Source organism: Rhinatrema bivittatum, chromosome 17 (genome assembly GCF_901001135.1).
Source record: "Rhinatrema bivittatum chromosome 17, aRhiBiv1.1, whole genome shotgun sequence".
NCBI lineage: Eukaryota > Metazoa > Chordata > Amphibia > Gymnophiona > Rhinatrematidae > Rhinatrema > Rhinatrema bivittatum.
The window spans coordinates 2234729-2259659 of NC_042631.1; the positions used below are offsets into that span (position 1 = coordinate 2234729).

The 24931-nt window shown below is 45.5% G+C and overlaps 1 protein-coding gene across 1 annotated transcript; it reads left to right on the top strand.

Moving 5' to 3' along the window:
* Positions 1-2056: 2056 nt before the first annotated feature.
* On the top strand, positions 2057-24931 carry LOC115079459 (astacin-like metalloendopeptidase). Its single transcript, XM_029583077.1, has 13 exons — positions 2057-2125; positions 2430-2457; positions 3092-3160; positions 3832-3972; positions 5384-5501; positions 5822-6000; positions 7857-7938; positions 8664-8791; positions 9838-9953; positions 12086-12311; positions 14248-14366; positions 18475-18697; positions 24726-24931. Exons 1-13 carry the CDS (start codon positions 2057-2059, stop codon positions 24731-24733), a joined length of 1506 nt encoding a protein of 501 aa, XP_029438937.1. The 3' UTR covers positions 24734-24931.

The window sequence follows — 24931 nt, forward strand, 5'->3', positions numbered from 1 at the left end:
AAGGAAGTATTCAATACAGGAAGTTGATTGAAAAGGAATGTCCACCTTCTACAGGGTTAAGTTTAAGTCTGTTATGTATTTGTACTGTTTTTATTTTAATATGAATGTTATATTGTAACCTGAGGAGGGTGCACATAAGAATTACTCTAAATAAATAAATCTAAACCTCAGGAGAATTCAGAACCTGGTACAAAGGGTTACTGTGGGGAAACCACTTAGCAATAGCAATCATAATGCAATCACATTTGACACAATCACTGGATATACAGTAGCATATAACTTTAAAAAAGGGGAATACAATAGAATGAGGAAAACAGTTAGAAAGAAACTAAAAGGAGCAGTTGCCAAGGTTGAAAGTTTGCATGTTTAAAAATACTATCATGGAAGCCCAGATAAAATGTATTCCATGTATTAAAAAAGATAGAAGGAAGATTAAATGACTGCCAGCATGGTTCAACAATGAGATGAAAGAGGCACTTAAAGCTAAAAGGGAATCTTTAAAAAGATAGAAAGCAAACCCTAATGAGAAAAGCAGGCAGGGGCATAAAAGTAAGATGCAAAGGGCATAAAAGTTAGATGCAAAACAGTAGTGTGAGAAACCAAGCTTGCTACAGAAGACAAAAGCTACTAATAAAAACTTCAAGTAAATTCAAAGCAAAAAGCCTGTGAAGGAGTCAGTTGGGCCACTAGAGGACCAAAGGTAAATGGGATGTTCAGAAAGGACAAGGAAATAGTAGAAAACAGAACTAATTCTTTGTCAGTCTTTACTGAGGAGGATGTTGTGTATTATACCCACACCAAAAACATTCTTTGATGTTAATAATTCTCCATAGAAGATGTAAATGATCAAATTGATAAACTCTAGCATAAAAAATCACCAGGATCAGATGGTATTTGCCCCATGTAATTACTGACCTGTTACAGGTAATCTGTAAAGTACCTTTTAAAAAAGCCACATTTCCTGAGTGCCAATGTACCATCAAGGTTTTTAAAGGGTTCCAGGGATGATCCAGAAAACCAAAGACCGCTGAACCTGACTTCAATGCCAGGCGAAATGGTAGAAAACTATTCTTAAAAACAAAATTACTGGATTATATAGATAGACATGGCTCAGTGCCAAAGAATAAACACATTTTTAGCAAAGGGAAGCCTTGCCTTACAAATCTATTAAATTATTTTGAAGACATAAATAAACATTAAAGTGAAAGTGAGCTGGTTTATATAATGTGTTTGGATTTTCAAAAGGCATTTGATACAGTGCCCTATGAAAGACCCCTCAGGAAATTAAACAGTCACGGGATTAGAAATAAAGGATATTGGCTGTCAATACATTGAAATCCTCAGCTCAGAGGGTGGCAGCAGTAATAAAAAGCAATTTTTAAAAGATTCTGATTATTTTTTAACAAACAGTTCAGGTTTTCAAAATTATGTTTTTATCTACCTACCTATATATAAAGAGAAGAATCTTATTCTACAAACAATCCTATATATACAGTAGCTTATGGAACAGCCTAAGACGTAATGACGGCTGCAAACGGTGTTATTCCCTGACACTGATGGGGTCATAAAATGCTCCTTTTTCATCTGTGATTCTTAGGGCTGCTGGTTAGTGCCTCATGAACCTTGAGATATTCTTTCTGTGATTCAGATGTTGGAGGGGGAGGTTTACGCAATCTCAATTTCTCTTGGTTTGGAGAAGTGTAACACTCATGTTCATAAGCTGAAAACACTATTTTAATCAAAACAAAACGATTATCCCTGTCACAGTCTGTAATAAGCAGATTTTTACACTTTAGAACCTGTTCATCCCAGCCTAGGAACGTCAGTCCCTGAGCAGGTCCCCTGGCAATTCTGTTAAGGATCTTCCTTCTTAATAACTTTGAAGATGCTCTTATTAATTAGCTTCCTGAAAGCTGAGTGGCTAATGCTCTTGCCCATTGCTAGATATAAGGCACATCTCCAGACCCTATAAACCAAGGAGCTGAAAAGACAGAGAGAGAGTAGTTCAAGCTGTGCAGACCATAGAGCAGGCAAACGCTCTCTCTAGAATCTGAGGATGAAGTTGAGACTGGTCATTGTCTTCTTAGAGGGCCTCCTTTGTACCACCTTGGGCAACCCTCTACAGGTGAGAATCACAGGCAATTATACGAATGTGTGAACAGACACACAGATAGCTCTAGAGTGCTTACCATTAAAATCCTGGAGTCATGGTACTTTTGGGGCATCCAAGGAGAACATCTGTAGTTTGAGATAAAATACAACAACACGGTTTAATTCAAGCACCTTTGAACAGTGTCACAGTGAGATCACAGCCCTTTTAAGATAATAGAGAAAATCCTGCTCTTGGCTGGAATCTGGCTATCTAAATATTTGTCCATGGTATCACATCTGTCTTCTTAAAAATAACATTTTTCCTTTGACCTTTGCAGGTTCTCTTCAAGAAGGATGACACAAGTGGTAAGTGCAATTTCAGCAGAGAATGATCTGACCGGTCACATTTGAAAAAGGGATCTCACGCACTACAACATCTTTTATTTGTTGGCCCTACTAAGACTCCTTATTAATGAACTGCAATCCTTTTTAGTAATAGTTCTAGTGTTCTATGTAGCATCACAGAGAGGTTTGCATTGGATTTGAGTGCTCAGCATACACTAAATTATAGACTAATAGTGGACCTTGTTGAGCTTCATTTCAAGCTGCCAGGTTCTCTGTCATGGAACCAGCTTATTGTGTACTAAAGTCAGAGGAAGCAGGATAAGCTTTTACGTGAAGTTTGAGTCATGGAATCAGAAAAGAAAAAATGATTGCTTGAGAAGTACCGCAGATGTTCAGAGAGACCCCCATAGCCACTTTTTACAGACACCGCCTCTCATACTGGAGAAACAGAGAAGCTTGGATGAAGAACACTAAGAACAGGTGCTGAACAAACGTCTTAGGCCATTTGTGCTTTTGTCTCTTATGCATGATGCGAGGCTACAGAGGGGACGTGAGATTAAACTGAATTTGCTCCTCAGGTAACAATGTTCACAAGGGGCGGACTGAAAGCGTCTCCTCCTTTGAGTTTCATATTCCTGCATTTTCTCTTTCCCAGAAGCCCATGTGGGAGCAGATTCTGAGCAAAAGGATGATGTCTTCAGCATCATTTCAAAAACTAATGAAGGTAAAGAGTAGAAGTGTTTCCCAGAATAGTGTATGATCCAGTCCCCAGCTGCAGCACTAGAAGCTTTATGTGTAAAGGAGATACAGTTCTAGACTGTGTGCCAACTCTGAATTTTCTGCTGAAGCTGCTGATTGCTAGAAGTCATCAGGTCATGCACTTCCTGGAGAGACTCTCATTGGTTCTTGGAAGAATCCAATGTGCGTACTCTGGAGTGATTGGCAACCGTTTCTCTGCTTCAGTTCTAAGCACTTCAACCTTGAACATCAGCAACCATAAACCAGTTTCTCCTGTGTGGGGGACTGGGATCATGGGTATATTTGTATTACATAAACATGTGTGTGCATGCAAAGGGTAAATAGACAAAGATATCTTTCAAAATCTCTCTTTTCATGTGTGAAATTTGGAAAGTGGGATTTTTGTGCCTCAATATGTGTGTCAGCAGCTGAATACTGAAGAGCGATACTCGATCTTTGGTTTTACACTGATTTCCCCATCACTGTGGAGACTCTCCCATGCCTTCTTGAACATATTTCCGACCCCCCCCCCCCCCCACCTTGCGATATCTGGATCACACTCCTCAGACATCTCAATGCAGAATTCTAGACCTCATTATGAAAGCCCACAAAAGGATATGCATTAACTCCACTCCCTTCTGTACCTGCTGCATCCAGGCAGCCTGCAGCCACTGGAGAATGGGGACATCGCTGTCAGATCTGGGCGCAGCGCCCTGAACTGTCCAAGTAACAACTGCTTCTGGCCCAAATCCAGTGATGGAATCGTTAAAGTGCCCTACATCATCTCCCCGGACTACAGTGAGTTCCGCTCCTCCATTGTTGCAGGTTCTGCTAGAAGACAAGTGTTGTTAAATCTTTGTAGGAACATATCTTTGCATAACTTAGAGAGCACTATATGTACTTCAAAGATGATATCCAGTTTTTGGGGTTTTTTTTATCAACTATGTCAGGGGTGACCAACTCCAGTCCTCAAGAGTCACAAACAGACCTGGTTTCCAGGATATTCATAATGAATATGCATGAGATAGATTTCCATGTACTGCCTCCATTGTATGCTAATGTATATCATGCATATTCTTTGTGGATATCCTGAAAACCTGTTTATGGCTCTTGAGGACCAGAGTTGGCCACCTCCGAACTATGTTATCCAGGTCTGCCAGTTTTGATTGTGTTACAATATGCTTATTTGCTATCAAATGGTTATATCCCAACAAACTTGTCCTCAACATCAATAAGACCAAAGTCATAATCTTAAGTCACATCCTGCTTTGTGACATTCCTTCTGATTTTATATTTGAACGATGTAAGCTTCCAATAGTGCAAAAAGTGTGAAACCTAGGTGTTGTATTAGATCCAACTCTATAGATGTCTCCACATATTAAATCTGCTGTGACTGCTGGCTTTGCTAAGTTACTCCTATTGTATCATCTGAAGCCCCTTTTAGACCCAGAGACTTTTTGCACAGTATCACAATCCCTTGTATGTTCTAGTTTGGATTATTGCAACTCTGTATTCTGGACTTCCTACAAATGCTTTAAGGGCAGTCCAGAAGGTTCAAAATGGTGCTGTCCACATATTAACAGGTTTGAACATAAGGGATCACATTATTTCCAGTTCTTGGCTCTCTGTCCAATGGTGGATTAAGTATGAATTAGCTATGATTGTTCATAAATTATTATATAATACCTCATCACCATGGACAGCTCGATTTTGCAGATCAATACTCGAACTCAAACCTCGAGGTCTTCTCTCCACATTCCGTACATCTCAGAGAGATGTGAGTGGGCGTCTTCAGCCATCAGTCCTTGTGAAGCATGACACTTACTCAGACCTTTGAAAAGGCACTAAAACCTTGCTATTTAGAGAGGCTTTTGAGCTGACAGATGGAGTCCGCCGGTCCTCCTTAACTTATGGTATTAGGTTAAAAAACGATGAATCTTCTTTAGTCTTTTCGTCTGCTCTCCACCACTAAGGCAATTCAAATGGCCAAGATTTTGGGCTCTACCAGAAATATGTTTCTTAGTCTGACATTTGTTTTACATGTTATACTTTTATAAATGTTTTTTTTGTACCCCACCCAAAGCTTGGAAGGTGTGGGTTATGAATGTTTTAAGTAATTAAATACATTTTCAATGCTGTTTAATAATAATGATGATGATGATCATCATCATCATCATAAGAGAATTCTTCCACCTCTTTCTTTCCTCAGCTGCTGATGAAAAGGATGGGATTACTACAGCTATGCGAGAGTTTGCTGCCCTGACATGCGTTCAGTTTGTTGAGCGTAGAGCAGAAGCTGACTACTTGCAAATTAAATCTGTGGATGGGTAAATATCAGCCCCACTGCGCTGACTCCAGCACCGGCAATGCTGGTTTTCTTCTAGTCCATATGTCAAATCCCCATGGAGTACTCATGGGTTCCAGTTTAGTATACACAATAGTACTAATTATGGTGAGATATGATGTAAAAATATTCAAACATTATTTTGAAAAATATGAGCATAAAATATTCCATATTTATTTCCAACTACTGTAATTTAATTAATTAGAAAAGCAAAGTGCTTTTCAACACTATAAAGAAATTTGAACAGAGACGTTTGTTTTTTGTAATTCTAATGTAAATGTTGCTTTTCAATGTCCCTCTCAGGTGTTGGTCATTTATGGGAAAATCTGGGGGTGTCCAGGATGTGTCTCTATTAAAAGGTGGCTGCTTGTCCAAAGGAACAATCCAGCATGAACTCAACCACGCCCTGGGCTTTCACCATGAACAGAGCCGGAGTGACCGGGATAATTATGTGAACATCATATATCAGTACATCCCACAAGGTACAGAGTACCCCATCCTCAGTGCCACAACCAGCATTCAGAGAGTCACAGTGTGTAAAGGTGAAAACATCTCCAGCCATAGGAAGTCAAGGTCCTTCCTAGCAGAATTCTTCACTCATTAAATTGGCGTTCTGGGGTGGGATTGGTTTCCAAAGGTAGAATTATGCCTTCAAATCTGGATCCATATTGTACTTAAACAGTAACATTAAAAGGATCCCCTGAACATATCAAACAACCACTGTTAATGTAATCAAGCCATTGGCTGGATACATACTGCCTCCTCTATTAGCTCATGCAATCTATCCCCTGTGAGGAATGACAGGTTTCCTGAGGAAGCTGATCTAAGTGCATTTAACAGGAGGTTGAGTGAGCTCCTGCAGGACAGAAGGACTCGTGCGTAGCATGCTTTGCATAGATTTTAGATGCTGACCCTGGGAGATGCCCTCTTTTTATCTGGGAAATACATTTGTATTATTTTGAATATCTTTTGAAATTAGAAGCCAATCGTGGAATCTGGAAATGAGTTAGAAGAATGAGGAAGTGACACAAAGCAGTTAGGGAGATGCCAGCTTCTCCTGGGACATTTTTGCTTTCCTCTGGATCATGATCTGGAGCTTTGTGAGAGACACTGGAGAGAGCATGATGGACTTTTAATCATCTTTCAGGCCAATGAACTGTGTTACCACAGCAAATATTTGTAATTAGTGCTGCAGATAAAAGTCCAATATATTTGTAGCTTAGCTCGAGTTCTTTTATTAAGCATTGTTTGTAGTGCTGAACAGAAACCAAAATTTACAGAGAATTCTAATTCAAACAAAGCACTGGAAAGCCGGATTAAAAGCTATAGTTTATATACTTACCTTACATTTCCATTAAATAAATTTCACGTGTCAAGGGATGTACCTTTCTGAATGTCTGTAGGAAAGCGCTTCCACCAGTGACTGCTTAATCACAACTGCTAGCATGAACCAAAGGTCTGCATGGATTGGATTCTTTGCTTATATAGGAAAATGATACCTGAGCACCTGATCAGAATAGTGACGCTTAGGAAGAAATGCTAAGGTGAGGATGCTGTGCAGACAGTGGTCGTAGCCCCCAAGAAGGAGTGTAATGTCAGTTGTCATCCTGGCCAATCTAAGACTCCATGAGCAGGTTTGCTGGGACTCTTACAAGGAAGGCTGCTAGAACTGCTGAGCAGGTGAAATGGTTATGAAGAGCACAAAGAGGGAGTGGGGAAATAGAAAGAGTTATTTCAGCGATGACTAAGGAGAGGTGAACTTAAAGAGATGGATAACTGCACCCCACAGGATGGATCCCGTTGCTGGCTGCGCCGTACTGATGTCACAGGCCTGAGGGTATACAGAGAGGCACAATAAGGTAGCACGGCTCAGCCACTGGAAACTGTGCTTGGTTTTACTATGACGAGACCCTCTGAGTGGCTTCCTGGGGGCTGGGGAAGGAAGGGGCCTTTGTTTCTTTGCATTCCTAGTCACAGTGATAAAAAGCTTGATCATAGAAAACCAGACCCAGTGATGAAGAACACAAATCCTATAGAAGTCTTAGTACCAAAAGATTCTCCTGTAAAATGTATGGAGACTAGAGGCAGGTGCAATCAGAGACCAGGAAAAGAGGCAGAAAGAACCAGAAATAATCCCAAATGTATTGGGCAGCACGGGCCTGATTACAAAGTGCATCTCGTCACCCCCTACAAGCTCTAACATGAAGCTCCCTTTGGCACAATGCAACTATTAAGAAAATCTGAGATACCTATCCAGCTTTGGGCACGAAATTCAGCTACTGCCCCCAGAGAGCAGATCCTTCCCTTTAGTGTGCATGTTGTCTGTTCCTTTTCACAGATGTTAAATACAACTTTAACAAAGAGATCACCAACAACCTGGGCCTGGAGTATGATTACACCTCAGTAATGCACTATGGAAGGTGAGCACCACCTATGACCATTCCCATTAGGACTATGGGGCTAGTCACCATCAGATTATTTTTTTGACCCCTTGAAATATTATGTAGAGCCAGAAGATTTTATTTGACATGAGCCTTTTTCTAGTTGAGCAGCAATGGCCCTGCTGGATATGTTTTTAGAATGTATTCTGAAGGTCCCTGGGTCAGAAAAACAGGACTTTGTGTCGCAGAGTCACTCTGTGATCCAGGAGAGATACTTTACCTTCTCTGAATCATGATTTGAAGCTACACTAGAGATAGAGATGGGCATTTACTGTGATACTATTGCACATATTTATAATTACCATTCATTTACTGGTCACAATGTAATCAGTGAACAGTAGTAATTAGCTCTAATAAGAGTGCTATGAGGAAACTTCCCTGACGTCTATGTGACTACTGGAGCAAAGAAAGAACACAGAATGGGCCTGCTTCACATTCAGATGATCTCTGGAGATAAGGAAGCTTAGTAAATCTGGAGGAGATCTTTTCTGTTTCTGTGAAGTAAGAGCCAGGTTTCAAATTGATTCTAACCTGGATAAACAAATGGTAAGGGGGCATTGAGACAGAAGGGTCTTGGTCTGTCTAGAAACCCAGGATTAAAAGGAATTGAAATTAAATATTGATACTAGACAATACTTCAATAGAGATACTTCATTGTTAAAAAGCTAAGGATCAAGGTCTCATGGCAAAATGTCTCTCTCCAGGTTTGCATTTACTAACACATCTGGCCAGGCAACCATAGTGCCCAAACCTGACTCATCTGTAGTGATTGGACAGAGATATGGACTCAGTAACCTGGATATTTCTAAAATCAACAAGCTGTACCAGTGCGGTAAGGAATCTATGTGCTGGCTTCAAGATTAACACTGATGAAAGTTTGTCCTCTAGGCCTTGAATGGGAGACATTTCTTTGGAAGATAGAGTCCTTCCAACAAACTCCATCTCTTTCTGGGGCCAATCCCGATGTTTCCTGTCCGGGTCTGTTTCTCCTCAATGTTTCCTCATTCAGTTGCACCATTCAATGATAGGTGTGTAACTCCCAAAGTGGATGGGTTAGTGGTATCAGCATACATTCATACAAAACTGCTTTTCTGTGCACCCTCAGACTTAATATCATAGCGATATCAAGTCGGAGGTCCCGAAGAGTAAAAGAAGTTAAAAAAAAAACAAAATTGAAGTCGGCCGGCAGCTGTCGGGTCGAAAACCGGACGCTCAATTTTGCCGGCGTCTGGTTTCCGAGCCCGTGGCTGTCAGTGGGCTCGAGAATCGACGCCGGCAAAATTGAGCGTCGGCTGTCAAACCCGCTGGCAGCCGCCACTCCTTTTGCCCATTTCTACTGCCAGGCCTCATTTAAATACTGAATTGCGCGCACAGGCGAGTGGCCCGCTCTCCCGCGGACTTTACTGAATCGGCCCGATTGTGAGGTGTACAACATATGGTGCTGGTGTGGTACAGTGGGAAGGGGCAGTGTGATGTCAGGGTAGAGGAGTTGGGGATCCTATCAATGCTTTCATGGGAGTTACAGATATACGCAGAGATTATTTTAGCTCTGTGTATGCTTTTCCTTGGCACTGGCATTGCCATGATCATGGGCTGATATACTCATGCTAGATCCTGTCTCTTAGGAGGCTGGCAGTACCTTGGGATGAAGGCACCAGACGGAACATTGATATTTTCCTGTCTCTGTGCCTATGGTTATTGGAGAATTAGCAGATACAGTGGTGTATATCTGTAAAACTCCATTACCTCCTCTACGTGCTGATGTACGAGCGGTGGACACTTCTAACTCCTCTTTTGTGATTTAGAGCTAACCGGCCCTCTCCTGCACTGCTTTTGTTTGTAAGGCATATTATGGATTTATCTCATGTCCTTTCACAGGTATATGCAGCACTCTCCTTTCTGGTACCACGGGATCATTCTCTTCTGCCAATTACCCTTCCGTGTACTCACCTAATTCCAAGTGTGTCTGGCTGATCCGGCTCCCAGCAAACAAGGTAACTCCCTCAGGGAATACAACATCTCTCATAATTTGGAACTATTAGCAGCATTTTCCTCTCCTAGATGCTGAAATTGATCATTTTTCTCAGCTGCAGATTTTCTGCATCTTTAACCCCTTTCTAATTTTTTATCTCCACCTACTTAGCTGCAGCACACCATTCACAGCACACAAATCAAGCTGTTTCTGCTGGGGAGAGTCAACCTAATGGGCAGTCCCACCTTATAGATGAGTCAGCTTCTCAAATTATCTGCCAATCCATATTTTTGTAAACAGACTTTATTGAGTTTTCCCACATAATAAATACATCAACATATCAACATAATTAAAGCCTACAAGTATGAATAGCAAACAAATTATACTGGCTATGTAAGTTAGCTGGATAAGACTTATTACGCTAACGTTCATGGAAAATTCAGCGGCACAGCAATACCATTGAATGTTTCTGGATAAGTATTAAAATTAGCCAGATAAGCTTACCCAGCTAACTTTAGACCTGCTATGGGTCACGTCTAACTTATCTGGTTAACTTAACTGGATAAGGTTCAATATCGCTACTTATCTGGCCAAGTTAGCCAGATAAGTAGCATTACCCAGTTACACTCACTGCCTGCCCACTGAATATCCAACTAATTATTTAGCCATATAAGTGACTTATCCAGCTAAGTAGTATAGGCGGATATTCAGAAGCAGTTACTTAGCTGGCTAAACAGCATTTTAATATAGACCCCAATGTGAGCAGTGTTTTAGGTTCAGCTCATGGGAAGGGCCTGCAAGGAGTTCATTCACCCCCCAGCACCACCAGTGCACCTGGGCTCTGCTGCCGCCTGTCCTCTATGTTGCTGGGACACCACCATTGCTGGTTGTTGATGTGGCAGGGTGCTGTGCTGTGCGGCTGCCGAGTGCTGCCTTGCCTTGCTGTGGTGAGTTGCTGCCAGTGCTGCTGCTTTCTTTGTGACAGGGGGGCCGCTTCTGCTCCTGTCTTCTTCACGGCCTGGTCACTGCCGATGTGCTGCTCCTGATAGTCGCACATCTCTGCCTCTCTTAAAGGGCCCACGGCAGTAAAAGCCTGTGGCGCCCTTGAATGATGTCATCTTCTGTTGCCCTATAAAAGGGCTCTTCAGTCTTTGCCTCTGGGCCTTCACAAATTCTCTTGGTCTCGTCTTAGTCTTCTGTGGTCATCAGTTTCTGGTCTGCTGTAGTCCTTGATCTGTTCCAGATCTCCTGTTGTCTTGTCTGTCCTGGGTTTGTCTTCGGCGTCCTCTTGGTTTTAGAGTCTTGTTCAGTGTTTCTGAGATCCTTGTTCCTGAGTCCTGTTCTTGGTCGGAGAGCTTGTTCCAGTCTGCAGTCCATCCTGGACTTCAGTGTCCACCTGGACCTTATCTTCAGTCTTCACCTGGCTCCTTGTCCTTGTCTGGATCCCTGTCTTCAGTCTTTGCCTGGTTTCTCGTTCTCGCCTTGTCTTCAGTCGTTCTCGCCTTGTCTTCAGTCATTGTCTGGTTCCTTGTCATTGTTTGGACCTTGAGTTCAGTCTTCATCTGGTTCCTCATCTTCACCTGGACCTCTGTTTTCAGCCTGCTATGGTCTTCAGCCTTGATCCCACATCTCCAGTTTGGTTTCATTTCAGTTTTTAGTTCCAGCTTGGTGTGGCTGCAGTCTTGGTTGTGGTCTTTAGTGGATCCTTGTCATTGCCTAGCCCGTGCCTGGATATGCTTACCTGCCAGCGACATGGACCATAGCCAACCCCGGGGTTGTGTCAGTCATGTCATGACATGGGGCTCACACATATCTGTGGTCTGACTGGAGGGCTACTCCTAGAGACCAGCCCTGGCTGCTGGTTCTCTGACACAGTGAACCTACACCCCATCTTTGTGACAGTAGATCTGGACACTTTTAATGCCCGAGTTCTTCTTGAAATAAAGGACTACATGTACCAAGATGCACTGATAGGGCTTTCTAGGTGGCCTGTTTAAATTTTATGGGTTTTCTTAAGAAAATACTTGGTAAAAGGAAGCAAGGAAGATCTCACACTCAATAACTGTGTAACAATGCTACACTTTTGCACTTTACAAAGGAAAACATGGGTCCATGTTCAGAATGAAAGCTATCTTTTGTCTTCTTCCTTCCCAGGTTCTCCTTCAATTTGATGCCTTTGATGTCCAGTCCTCACCCGGCTGTGCCTCTGACTACATTAGGGTTTATGATGGAGACAGCCAGAAGTCTCCTGTCTTACTGGACAGGGCGTGTGGGACGGGACTGCCACCTCCTCTAATAGCTTCTTCAAACCTGCTGCTTGTGCAGTTTATCAGTGATGGCGCCATTGCGGGCAGCGGCTTCAAGGCTTCTTACAGCTCTGGTAAGTAACTAGTAACATAGTAGATAATAATGATGATTATTAATAACCTGTATAGTGCATACCAGATGTAAGCATTGTATGGAGACAGCTGATGGACAGTCCTACTGCTCGGAATTTACAGTCCAGGCAAGACACACAACAAAAAGTAAGAGGCTTTGAGTTAAGACAGCAAGGTCAATTCTGAGAAGAAATAAAGTAAGTAATAGGTGGGATTAAATTGAAGATATTAAATTAGTATCATGAAATATAATATTGGGGTCAGTAAATATTTAAAGGACAAGTTAGCCTTCTTATTTAATGTAAACTAGCATAGAATTTCTATGCTAATTCTATATAAGAATCAGAAAATTTGTCTTCCAGCCTAGGGGTCCTCAAACTTTGTTCTCGAGGACCACAACTCTGTCAGGTTTTCTGGATTTCCATAATGAATATGTAGAAGATCTATTTGTATGCATTGCCTTTATTGTATGCAAATAGATGTCAGACGTATTCGTTGTGGAAATCCAGAAAAAGTGATTGGGTTGTAATCCTCAAGGACCAAATTTGTGGATCCCTGAGATAAATGAATGTTTCCATACGCAGGAAGAATTAATTAGAAAAACACTGCCTGGCCTATAGGGTCTGCTCAGTTATTCCTGTCCTGATTGTGAAGGATGCATTCCAGTTGGAAGCCATAGAGCATGACACTTGCAGGATATCACTCTGTATCCAGGACAGTATGTCCCCCTTTGTGCTCCACCCTCGTGGGTAGATTAGCCTGCAAGGTCCCTTATTTCAGGGTGGTGAACTCTGGTCCTCAAGAGCCATGAACAGGTCTAGTTTTCAGGATATCCACAATGAATATGCATGAGAGATTTGCATGCACTGCCTTCATTTTATGAAATAAATATATCTCATGCATATTCATTGTGGTTATCCTGAAAATCAGGCCTATTTGTAGTTCTTGAGGACCAGAGTTTGCCACCACTCACGGTATGTAGCCTTCCCATTTCATGTTTACTCAGAAAGCTTTGTAATGAACTAAATAACTACCCACACTCCTCCCTACAGTGGGAAATAGACACTGCTAGAAGAAGTGCAATGTACCGGACATATTTATTAGTATTCTGCTATGTTATAAACGAATTGCACCGAGGCACTGAGCTCATCCAAGTTGTGTGAGGAGCTGCTGACTCCTGGAGCCACTAACCCAGTCTGCAGTGTGCATGGCTTCCTTTCCTGAGGAAGAAAATCCTGCAGCCCTTCCCCCAGCCTGTAAAGAAAGAAGACATTACAGTCCTGGGGCAGGGGGTGGCATTGTGCATGCTCTTTACTGGTGACCTGTCCACTCATTTTCACAGGCAAGTATCCATGCAGTTTTGCCTTTGAAAGTTGCCATGGCTACAAAGTCCATGCAGTCATTTCCATCTGCCATTTCTGCAGATGGGATTTTGCTGGAAATTGAAAAATGCTGTCCCTCAGACCTAACCCTATTTCCTAGAACTGCGGAGCAACAGGAGGGCTTCTAGCCTTCTTGAGGGCAATTATCAGATGGCCGATTAGGGAGGGTAAATACCTTTTACCTGCATAAAGGGCTTGGAACGTTGCCCAGTCTTCCGCTGCGGGGGATTCTTGTTCATACGGATCACTGATTCCAAAGCTGGGAAACCAGACGCTTCCGGAACTTGCAAACAAACGTGCGCACCACTGCCTCGGGCTTCTCCCAGTCTCTGCCTTGATTCATTTATGTTTCAGAATTGAAAGTTTATACCTGAAAATGTTGCCTGAACTTCAAGATGTGGTCTCCTTGCTTACATCATCGCTCAGGTGGGGGGAGACGCAGGGACAGAGAATACAAATTATAAGGCTGGGTCAGGCAGGTCTTGGGTGTGCTCAGAGGTTCAGGTAAGTGTAAAGAATCCACAGCCATTTAACTGCTTCCCTCTTCTTTTCCCAGTGCCATGTGGCACCTCACTGACTGCCAATACTGGGACCTTCTCATCTCCAAACTACCCCAGTGACTACCCTCCTAACCTGGACTGCAGCTACATCATGACAGCTCCAACAGGTTACAAGGTGAGCAGAGGGCTCGGACAGTGTTACTCCATGGAGCGGACACTGTGTTCATTCCTGGAGCTGGAAAGCAGATCTCCTGCAGGGTGCAACTACCGAGAGCTCTAAAGCTTCTCAGAAACTGCCAGGCTTCTTAGCAGAAAGGCAAAAGAGTGATCAGAACATCAAATGCTGATAAACAAAAAGCATGTGGACACCCTTAAAGATGGAAGAGCCTGCGTTGAAATACTGACCAAGTAAATTGTCACGTTACGTCTTAATGTTATATAATTATTATTATCATCATTAATTTTATTACGGCTTCTAATATGCCCTGGTTATTTTGACGATGCTTTGATTGCCTCATTTATTTGAGGAGGTCTCCCAGGTCCTCTTGGAAACATTGATTGGGTGGCCATTGTTTCAGCCGTTTTCTCAGCTAAGACTGAAATCTGTCAATAGGTTTTATATAAATCCTATACAATTACGTGAAATCCTGCAGTGACCAACTGTCTTGCACTGGGAAGACCCATCCCTCAATTTGGGATTAAAAAATAACTTTTTTGCTCTGTCCTGCAAAAAATGTCACCTAGCCCAAGACCTCTCAATAGGACCTTATGACATATTCCTCATTTCCAGCACACACGTCCCAATGTGTACCCTGGGAGAGCTTATGACATATTCCTCATTTCCAGCACACGTCCCAATGTGTACCCTGGGAGAGCTTATGACATATTCCTCATTTCCAGCACACACGTCCCAATGTGTACCCTGGGAGAGCTTATGACATATTCCTCATTTCCAGCACACACGTCCCAATGTGTACCCTGGGAGAGCTTATGACATATTCCTCATTTCCAGCACACACGTCCCAATGTGTACCCTGGGATAGCTTATGACATATTCCTCATTTCCAGCACACACGTCCCAATGTGTACCCTGGGATAGCTTATGACATATTCCTCATTTCCAGCACACACGTCCCAATGTGTACCCTGGGAGAGCTTATGACATATTCCTCATTTCCAGCACACACGTCCCAATGTGTACCCTGGGAGAGCTTATGACATATTCCTCATTTCCAGCACACACGTCCCAATGTGTACCCTGGGATAGCTTATGACATATTCCTCATTTCCAGCACACACGTCCCAATGTGTACCCTGGGAGAGCTTATGACATATTCCTCATTTCCAGCACACATGTCCCAATGTGTACCCTGGGAGAGCTTAGGAAAGTTTGACACTTTTTTTGGAGGGCAGTTTTGGAAAGGGATTTAGCCATCTAATTACGGAGTGAGGTGGTGAGATCCCTTGTTTGCGCGCGCATGTTATAAAATCGGGCGTAGATTTGTGCGAGCCGGGTTTCACGCACAAATCTACGCCTGTGCGTAGGTTTGAAAATCTGGCCCTTAATGTGTACATTAAAATGCTCCCTCAGTACATTAACAGGCAATCAGAAACATGATCACTTAATCATATGTAAATGAGAGAGCACTGTATGCAAATTAAGCTTTAACAGGCCCACAGAAAATGCAGTGGGATGCTGTAATTGCCTGCTATTTTGCATGGATTTGATAAAGATACAAATTTAACACCTAACTCAGACCAGGTGTTAAATGTTTTCCTGGCACAGAAAGACTTAAAATCTCCCTGTGCTAAGCAGCCGGACCTGTAGGGTCGGCTGGCAGAGTGAATTTCCTCCCCTACCCTCACCCTTCCTCAAAGAATGAAGGGGGCCATAGTATCCCAATGGAATTTTCCTCTCCCTAACCCCTTCTACCCCCACTCAGAGCAGAAGAGTGAGTCACTGTGAGGCCTGATTGCCCCTTCTACCCCCACTCGAAGCAGAAGAGTGAGTCACTGTGAGGCCTGATTGCCCCTTCTACCCCCACTCGGAGCAGAAGAGTGAGTCACTGTGAGGCCTGATTGCCCCTTCTACCCCCACTCGGAGCAGAAGAGTGAGTCACTGTGAGGCCTGATTGCCCCTTCTACCCCCACTCGGAGCAGAAGAGTGAGTCACTGTGAGGCGTGATTGCCCCTTCTACCCCCACTCGGAGCAGAAGAGTGAGTCACTGTGAGGCCTGATTGCCCCTTCTACCCCCACTCGGAGCAGAAGAGTGAGTCACTGTGAGGCCTGATTGCCCCTTCTACCTCCACTCGGAGCAGAAGAGTGAGTCACTGTGAGGCCTGATTGCCCCTTCTACCTCCACTCGGAGCAGGAGAGTGAGTCACTGTGAGGCCTGATTGCCCCTTCTACCCCCACTCGGAGCAGAAGAGTGAGTCACTGTGAGGCCTGATTGCCCCTTCTACCCCCACTCGGAGCAGAAGAGTGAGTCACTGTGAGGCCTGATTGCCCCTTCTACCCCCACTCGGAGCAGAAGAGTGAGTCACTGTGAGGCCTGATTGCCCCTTCTACCTCCACTCGGAGTAGAAGAGTGAGTCACTGTGAGGCCTGATTGCCCCTTCTACCCCCACTCGGAGCAGAAGAGTGAGTCACTGTGAGGCCTGATTGCCCCTTCTACCCCCACTCGGAGCAGAAGAGTGACTCACTGTGAGGCCTGATTGCCCCTTCTACCCCCACTCGGAGCAGAAGAGTGAGTCACTGTGAGGCCTGATTGCCCCTTCTACCCCCACTCGGAGCAGAAGAGTGACTCACTGTGAGGCCTGATTGCCCCTTCTACCTCCACTCGGAGCAGAAGAGTGAGTCACTGTGAGGCCTGATTGTCCCTTCTACCCCCACTCGGAGCAGAAGAGTGACTCACTGTGAGGCCTGATTGCCCCTTCTACCCCCACTCGGAGCAGAAGAGTGAGTCACTGTGAGGCCTGATTGCCCCTTCTACCCCCACTCGGAGCAGAAGAGTGACTCACTGTGAGGCCTGATTGCCCCTTCTACCCCCACTCGGAGCAGAAGAGTGAGTCACTGTGAGGCCTGATTGCCCCTTCTACCCCCACTCGGAGCAGAAGAGTGAGTCACTGTGAGGCCTGATTGCCCCTTCTACCCCGACTCGGAGCAGAAGAGTGAGTCACTGTGAGGCCTGATTGCCCCTTCTACCCCGACTCGGAGCAGAAGAGTGAGTCACTGTGAGGCCTGATTGCCCCTTCTACCCCTCTCAGAGCAGAAGAGTGAGTGGCCGGAAAGCCAAATCCCCTTCGAGCTGAGAACAGTTCTGATCCTTTCTTCCAGGAAAAGGTAAGGGCCCTGTCACCCCCCCCATGCATGGTCCCCTCTTGTCCTACCTTCTCCGAGGTAGATGAGAAGGAGATCACAGCCGATAATCCCACTTTAAAAGCCGGTGCCAGGTGACCACTTGTGATACTTACTCTTTCCCTGGAGGGGGAGGAGGGGTCTCTTCTGCTGGGCTGGGGAGGAAGGGAGTTGGTCAGGGACCCATAGCCCCTTCATTGTTTGTGTGTCTGTCTGTGTGTGGGGGGGGGGGGGGGGGGGGGATGTTTGGGAATTCCCTGGGGAAGTTGCGCCCTTTCCTTTCAGGACAGTTTGCACTACTGCACGCTACTACCATGCTCATATTAACTTGGCTAAAATTGTACTTGAAAAGGGTAAAACCTACTGCATACCATGTTCCGCGGGGTTTTACTGACACCCATGTTAAAAATGTAGCACAAGGTTTATTGTATAGCCCTTAGTTTTCCTAAGTGACTGCAACTTGCTGCTCTAAACGTGGGCATCACCTGGTGTGCAGGGAACATTTACATGCACAGACACTAAATTATTCTAATGCCCCATCTGATCCCATGCACAGACGCAGTAAGGGCAAGGTTTGCAGGTGCTATGGTACCGGAGAACTTTTAGTGAATTCTGCAAAGATTTGCAAGCACAAAAGTATCTGCAACCTATGCCCCATGCAGCACTGTGAGAACAACCCCTGTAATTCTCAGGGACAGCAGTACGAGCCCGGGCTGTGCTGGGCACAGGGCATTCATCCCCCATCCCCCCCATGATCAGTCTGTTCTGCAAACAACTAATTCTTGGTAAGTAATCAGAGGTCACATTTTTAAAAATGTTTATTCTCTCAACTCTTGAAAATAGGGTCCCAGACCCTTGAGATGAATTGCGCACTCAGTCACACCAACCCCTTAATCACTCTCTCCCCCCCTATGTCCCATCACAGGTTTCACTGAAAGTTACTGACTTTCTCCTTCAGTGGGAACGTAACTGTCCCTATGACACCATCTCCCTTTATGATGGACCCGACACCAGTTCCCGCCTGCTGGGCACGTACTGCGGCATCATGATCGTTGCACCCGTGGTGTCCACCCAGAACTCTCTGCTGCTGCTGTTCCACAGTGACCGCTCTACACAGGCCAGAGGATTCCAGGCAACATACTCCTTCGGTAAGCGCTGAGGCACATTCATGGGAAATGACAGAGCCCAGGGAGGTACAAGGGGGCCTTCTGTATGCTGGGGGTACGGAGAGATCAGGATAGAGCCCATAGGAACACTGAATCATGATAGAACGGGGGCTTCCTGCGTGGTAGAACTTATGTAATCACTCGGCCTTGACTGACCACAACTATTTCTGTGTGTGCCAAGTTGCCTCTTTCATATAAGATGCATAATTGTAAAGAATAATATGCATTGCTAATGGAAAAATTGGAAGAACTCAATGCTTGTACATGGAACCTTCTACCCAGGCCATGGTTCCTTCCACAGGTCAACCCTAAGCTTAATCCTTACCCATCGCTTTCCATCCTTCCCAGGCATGGATCCTTCCACAGGCCAACCCTCGCCCAGCCCACACCCTTCAGTCCACCTCCAGCCGTAACCCAAGCCCTTCCACATGTAGCTTACTTTCCGTCTATCACTGACTCCTCTATGGCAGTGCTTCCAAAACCTCTCCTGGAGGCATCCCTACCCAGTCAAAAACAAATATGCATGAGATAAAGTTGAGACTTAGTATATGCAAATCTATCTCATGCATATTCATTATGGATATCCTGAAATCCTGACTGGCTAGATGTGCCTCCTTGAAAAGGGTAGGAAAACATTGACCTATGGCCTAACTTCTTTTTGTAGCCAGCACTAGACTGAGTTCTAACCCAACCTTTATACCTAAGGCATAATTTGACTGCTACCACTAATCTTTCTATGGTCTTATACACCACCTAAATCTTCCATGCAAGGCTTAACTTCCCTCTGTAACCAGAGGGAAGTTTTATATTTTATTTTTATTTTGTAAAATGATTCTGCCTTTGAGGTGGTCTATGTAAAGAGGAATATAAATGTGCAAATTAAATTAATTTTGTAACCTTAAGTTCTACTGTTTGCTTTCCAACAGAAAAGGTTTTAAAGGTTTCAGTGATGCACATCCTCAAACCTTTTCCGTTGGAAAGAAATCAGTAGAACTAGGGGTCATGAAATGAAACTCCAGGGAGGACGACTCAGAACCAATATCAGGAAATATTTCTTCACGGAGAGGGTTATGGATGCCTGGAATGCCCTTCCAGAGGAGGTGGTGAAGCAAAAACAGACAAAGATTTCAAAGGAGCATGGGGTAAACACTGTGGATCCCTAAAGGTTAGAGGACAAAATGAAGAAAAGAGTGCATGGGGGTAACCTGCACAGAGCGGCAGTTACTATCCTTAGCAGAGGGCATGGGGGGTAACCTGCACAGAGCGGCAGTTACTAGGGATGTGAATCGTGTCCTCGATCGTCTTAACGATCGATTTCGGCTGGGAGGGGGAGGGAATCGTATTGTTGCCGTTTGGGGGGGTAAAATATCGTGAAAAATCGTGAAAAATCATGAAAAATCTAAAAATCGCAAAACCGGCACACTAAAACCCCCTAAAACCCACCCCCGACCCTTTAAATTAAATCCCCCACCCTCCCGAACCCCCCCCCCCAAATGAGTTAAATAACCTGCGGGTCCAGCGGCGGTCCGGAACGGCAGCGGTCCGGAACGGGCTCCTGCTCCTGAATCTTGTTGTCTTCAGCCGGCGCCATTTTCCAAAATGGCGCCGAAAAATGGCGGCGGCCATAGACGAACACGATTGGACGGCAGGAGGTCCTTCCGGACCCCCGCTGGACTTTTGGCAAGTCTCGTGGGGGTCAGGAGGCCCCCCACAAGCTGGCCAAAAGTTCCTGGAGGTCCAGCGGGGGTCAGGGAGCGATTTCCCGCCGTGAATCGTTTTCGTACGGAAAATGGCGCCGGCAGGAGACAACAAGATTCAGGAGCAGGAGCCCGTTCCGAACCGCTGCCGTTCCGGACCGCCGCTGGACCCGCAGGTTATTTAACTCATTTTGGGGGGGGGGGGTTCGGGAGGGTGGGGGATTTAATTTAAAGGGTCGGGGGTGGGTTTTAGGGGGTTTTAGTGTGCCGGCTCACGATTCTAACGATTTATAACGATAAATCGTTAGAATCTCTATTGTATTGTGTTCCATAACGGTTTAAGACGATATTAAAATTATCGGACGATAATTTTAATCGTCCTAAAACGATTCACATCCCTAGCAGTTACTATCCTTAGCAGAGGGCATGGGGGGTAACCTGCACAGAGCAGCAGTTGCTATCCTTAGCAGAGGGCATGGGGGGTAACCTGCACAGAGCAGCAGTTGCTATCCTTAGCAGAGGGCATGGGGGGTAACCTGCACAGAGCAGCAGTTACTATCCTTAGCAGAGGGCATGGGGGGTAACCTGCACAGAGCGGCAGTTGCTATCCTTAGCAGAGGGCATGGGGGGTAACCTGCACAGAGCAGCAGTTGCTATCCTTAGCAGAGGGCATGGGGGGTAACCTGCACAGAGCGGAAGTTACTATCCTTAGCAGAGGGCATGGGGGGTAACCTGCACAGAGCGGCAGTTGCTATCCTTAGCAGAGGGCATGGGGGGTAACCTGCACAGAGCGGCAGTTGCTATCCTTAGCAGAGGGCATGGGGGGTAACCTGCACAGAGCGGCAGTTGCTATCCTTAGCAGAGGGCATGGGGATTACTACCCTTAATCAATTAGCTTTCATGATTTTGACACAACTGCAAGATTGTTTTCTGCTTTGGTGGGCTTAAAAGAGGAATTGGATTCAAATGACAGTCAATGCTGCATCCTGACTTTAATGGTTTGGGGTACTGACACTCCAACATCAGGGAAAAAGTGCAGGACAGCTTCTACAGCCAAGCAACGTGGTTTCATATGTTTTATTTGGTGTATGTTATATTGTTTATAAATAATTAGGTAAGCAAGTTGAAATCCACTTAGAATAGTAGAGATTTGCGTAATACAAATAAATAAATAAAGTCCTAAAGCAAAGCTCGTTCAAGCAGCATTGTCTGAATTATCAGGAAGGCTGCTCACCCCATAAAAATGTTGCTAGCAGTAATTTTATTACGGATTTGACAGTTACTTGGTTTTGATTGCAAATATTATTGCTCTTAACATAAGGCATGGGGTAACCTGCACGGAGCAGCAGTTACTGCCCTTAACAGAAACATGGGGGTAACCTGCACAGAGCAGCAGTTACTACCCTTAACAGAAACATGGGGTTATCCTGCACGGAGCAGCAGTTACTGCCCTTAACAGAAACATGGGGTTATCCTGCACGGAGCAGCAGTTACTGCCCTTAACAGAAACATGGGGTTATCCTGCACGGAGCAGCAGTTACTACCCTTAACAGAAACATGGGGTTATCCTGCACGGAGCAGCAGTTACTACCCTTAACAGAAACATGGGGATAACCTGCACGGAGCGGCAGTTACTACCCTTAGCAGAAATATGGGGGTAACCTGCATGGAGCGGCAGTTACTGCCCTTAACAGAAACATGGGGGTAACTTGCACGGAGCAGCAGTTACTACCCTTAACAGAAACATGGGAGTAACCTGCACGGAGCGGCAGTTACTGCTCTTAACAGAAACATGGGGGTAACCTGCATGGAGCAGCAGTTACTGCCCTTAACAGAAACATGGGGGTAACCTACACGGAGCAGCAGTCACTACCCTTAACAGAAACATGGGGGTAACCTGCACGGAGCAGCAGTCACTACCCTTAACAGAAACATGGGGATAACCTACACGGAGCAGCAGTCACTGCCCTTAACAGAAACACGGGAGTAGCCTGCACGGAGAGGCAGTTACTGCCCTTAACAGAAACATGGGGGTAACCTGCACGGAGCAGCAGTCACTACCCTTAACAGAAACACGGGGGTAACCTGCACGGAGAGGCAGTTACTGCCCTTAACAGAAACATGGGGGTAACCTGCATGGAGCAGCAGTCACTGCCCTTAACAGAAACATGGGGGTAACCTACACGGAGCAGCAGTCACTGCCCTTAACAGAAACATGGGGGTAACCTGCACGGAGAGGCAGTTACTGCCCTTAACAGAAACATGGGGGTAACCTGCACGGAGCGGCAGTTACTACCCTTAACAGAAACATGGGGGTAACCTGCACGGAGCAGCAGTTACTACCCTTAACAGAAACATGGGGGTAACCTGCACGGAGCAGCAGTTACTACCCTTAACAGAAACATGGGGGTAACCTGCACAGAGCAGCAGTCACTACCCTTAACAGAAACATGGGGGTAACCTGCACAGAGCAGCAGTCACTACCCTTAACAGAAACATGGGGGTAACCTGCACGGAGCAGCAGTTACTGCCCTTAACAGAAACATGGGGGTAACCTGCACGGAGCGGCAGTCACTGCCCTTAAGAGAAACATGGGGGTAACCTGCACGGAGCGGCAGTCACTGCCCTTAACAGAAACATGGGGGTAACCTGCACGGAGCGGCAGTTACTGCCCTTAACAGAAACATGGGGGTTACTTGCACAGAGCGGCAGTTACTGCCCTTAACAGAAACATGGGGGTAACCTGCACGGAGCGGCAGTTACTGCCCTTAACAGAAACATGGGGGTAACCTGCACGGAGCGGCAGTTACTGCCCTTAACAGAAACATGGGGGTAACCTGCACGGAGCAGCAGTCACTACCCTTAACAGAAACATGGGGGTAACCTGCACGGAGCAGCAGTCACTACCCTTAACAGAAACATGGGGGTAACCTGCACGGAGCAGCAGTTACTGCCCTTAACAGAAACATGGGGGTAACCTGCACGGAGCGGCAGTCACTGCCCTTAAGAGAAACATGGGGGTAACCTGCACGGAGCGGCAGTCACTGCCCTTAACAGAAACATGGGGGTAACCTGCACGGAGCAGCAGTTACTGCCCTTAACAGAAACATGGGGGTAACCTGCACGGAGCAGCAGTTACTGCCCTTAACAGAAACATGGGGGTAACCTGCACGGAGCAGCAGTCACTACCCTTAACAGAAACATGGGGGTAACCTGCACGGAGCAGCAGTTACTACCCTTAACAGAAACATGGGGGTAACCTGCACAGAGCGGCAGTCACTGCCCTTAAGAGAAACATGGGGGTAACCTGCACGGAGCGGCAGTCACTGCCCTTAACAGAAACATGGGGGTAACCTGCACGGAGCGGCAGTTACTGCCCTTAACAGAAACATGGGGGTTACTTGCACAGAGCGGCAGTTACTGCCCTTAACAGAAACATGGGGGTAACCTGCACGGAGCGGCAGTTACTGCCCTTAACAGAAACATGGGGGTAACCTGCACGGAGCAGCAGTTACTGCCCTTAACAGAAACATGGGGGTAACCTGCACGGAGCAGCAGTCACTACCCTTAACAGAAACATGGGGGTAACCTGCACGGAGCAGCAGTTACTGCCCTTAACAGAAACATGGGGGTAACCTGCACGGAGCGGCAGTCACTGCCCTTAAGAGAAACATGGGGGTAACCTGCACGGAGCGGCAGTCACTGCCCTTAAGAGAAACATGGGGGTAACCTGCACGGAGCGGCAGTCACTGCCCTTAACAGAAACATGGGGGTAACCTGCACGGAGCAGCAGTTACTGCCCTTAACAGAAACATGGGGGTAACCTGCACGGAGCAGCAGTTACTGCCCTTAACAGAAACATGGGGGTAACATGCAAGGAGCAGCAGTCACTGCCCTTAACAGAAACATGGGGGTAACCTGCACAGAGTGGCAGTCACTACCTTAAACAGCTTGCTGGGCAGACTGGAAGAGCCCTTTGGTCTTTTTCATTACAATGTTACTATATAATTCAAATTAAATTTGACTTGTTCCATTGTTTGCTTGTTAAAGAAGCCTCATGCTAAACCATCATTAATACTTCTCTCTAAAGCCATTCACAACCTGATATTAGCTCATCCCAAGCCTTTCCCATGTGGCACTGTATCCTCGACAGTCAGGGGCCCTTGTAGAATCTCTCTCATGTGAGTGAAGGAATCCCTCTGCCGCTTGGTGCCAGGAATGACTGGGAGACTCGCCTGCCATTCTGATTGCTTACTCCTAGAGTCCTCCGATGCTACCTTCTAATATTTCTTTCTCCTCCTTGTCTTCTGCAGTGCAATGATCCATAACATGGCCGAGCTGCCTGCAATGGAATGTGCCGTCTCCCACAGCTTTCTTGGTGCAGGAAAAGAAAATGATTTTATGTTTTACTTGCCTTTGCTTCTGTCTGCTTTGTTTTTTTCTTCTTGACTATGTCACTGTGTAAGACATAGACCCCCAAATCCTCTCTTCTGCTGGGGCTGATTTTAAGATGGTGGGA

What these genes read in the sequence shown, in the direction of transcription:
- LOC115079459 (XM_029583077.1), top strand. Translation starts at nt 2,057, where the DNA reads ATGAAGTTGAGACTGGTCATTGTCTTCTTAGAGGGCCTCCTTTGTACC. An exon ending in CAAATTAAATCTGTGGATGG is followed by an intron (nt 5,502 to 5,821) that starts GTAAATATCAGC and finishes TGTCCCTCTCAG; the next exon opens with GTGTTGGTCATTTATGGGAA. An exon ending in TCAGTAATGCACTATGGAAG is followed by an intron (nt 7,939 to 8,663) that starts GTGAGCACCACC and finishes GTCTCTCTCCAG; the next exon opens with GTTTGCATTTACTAACACAT.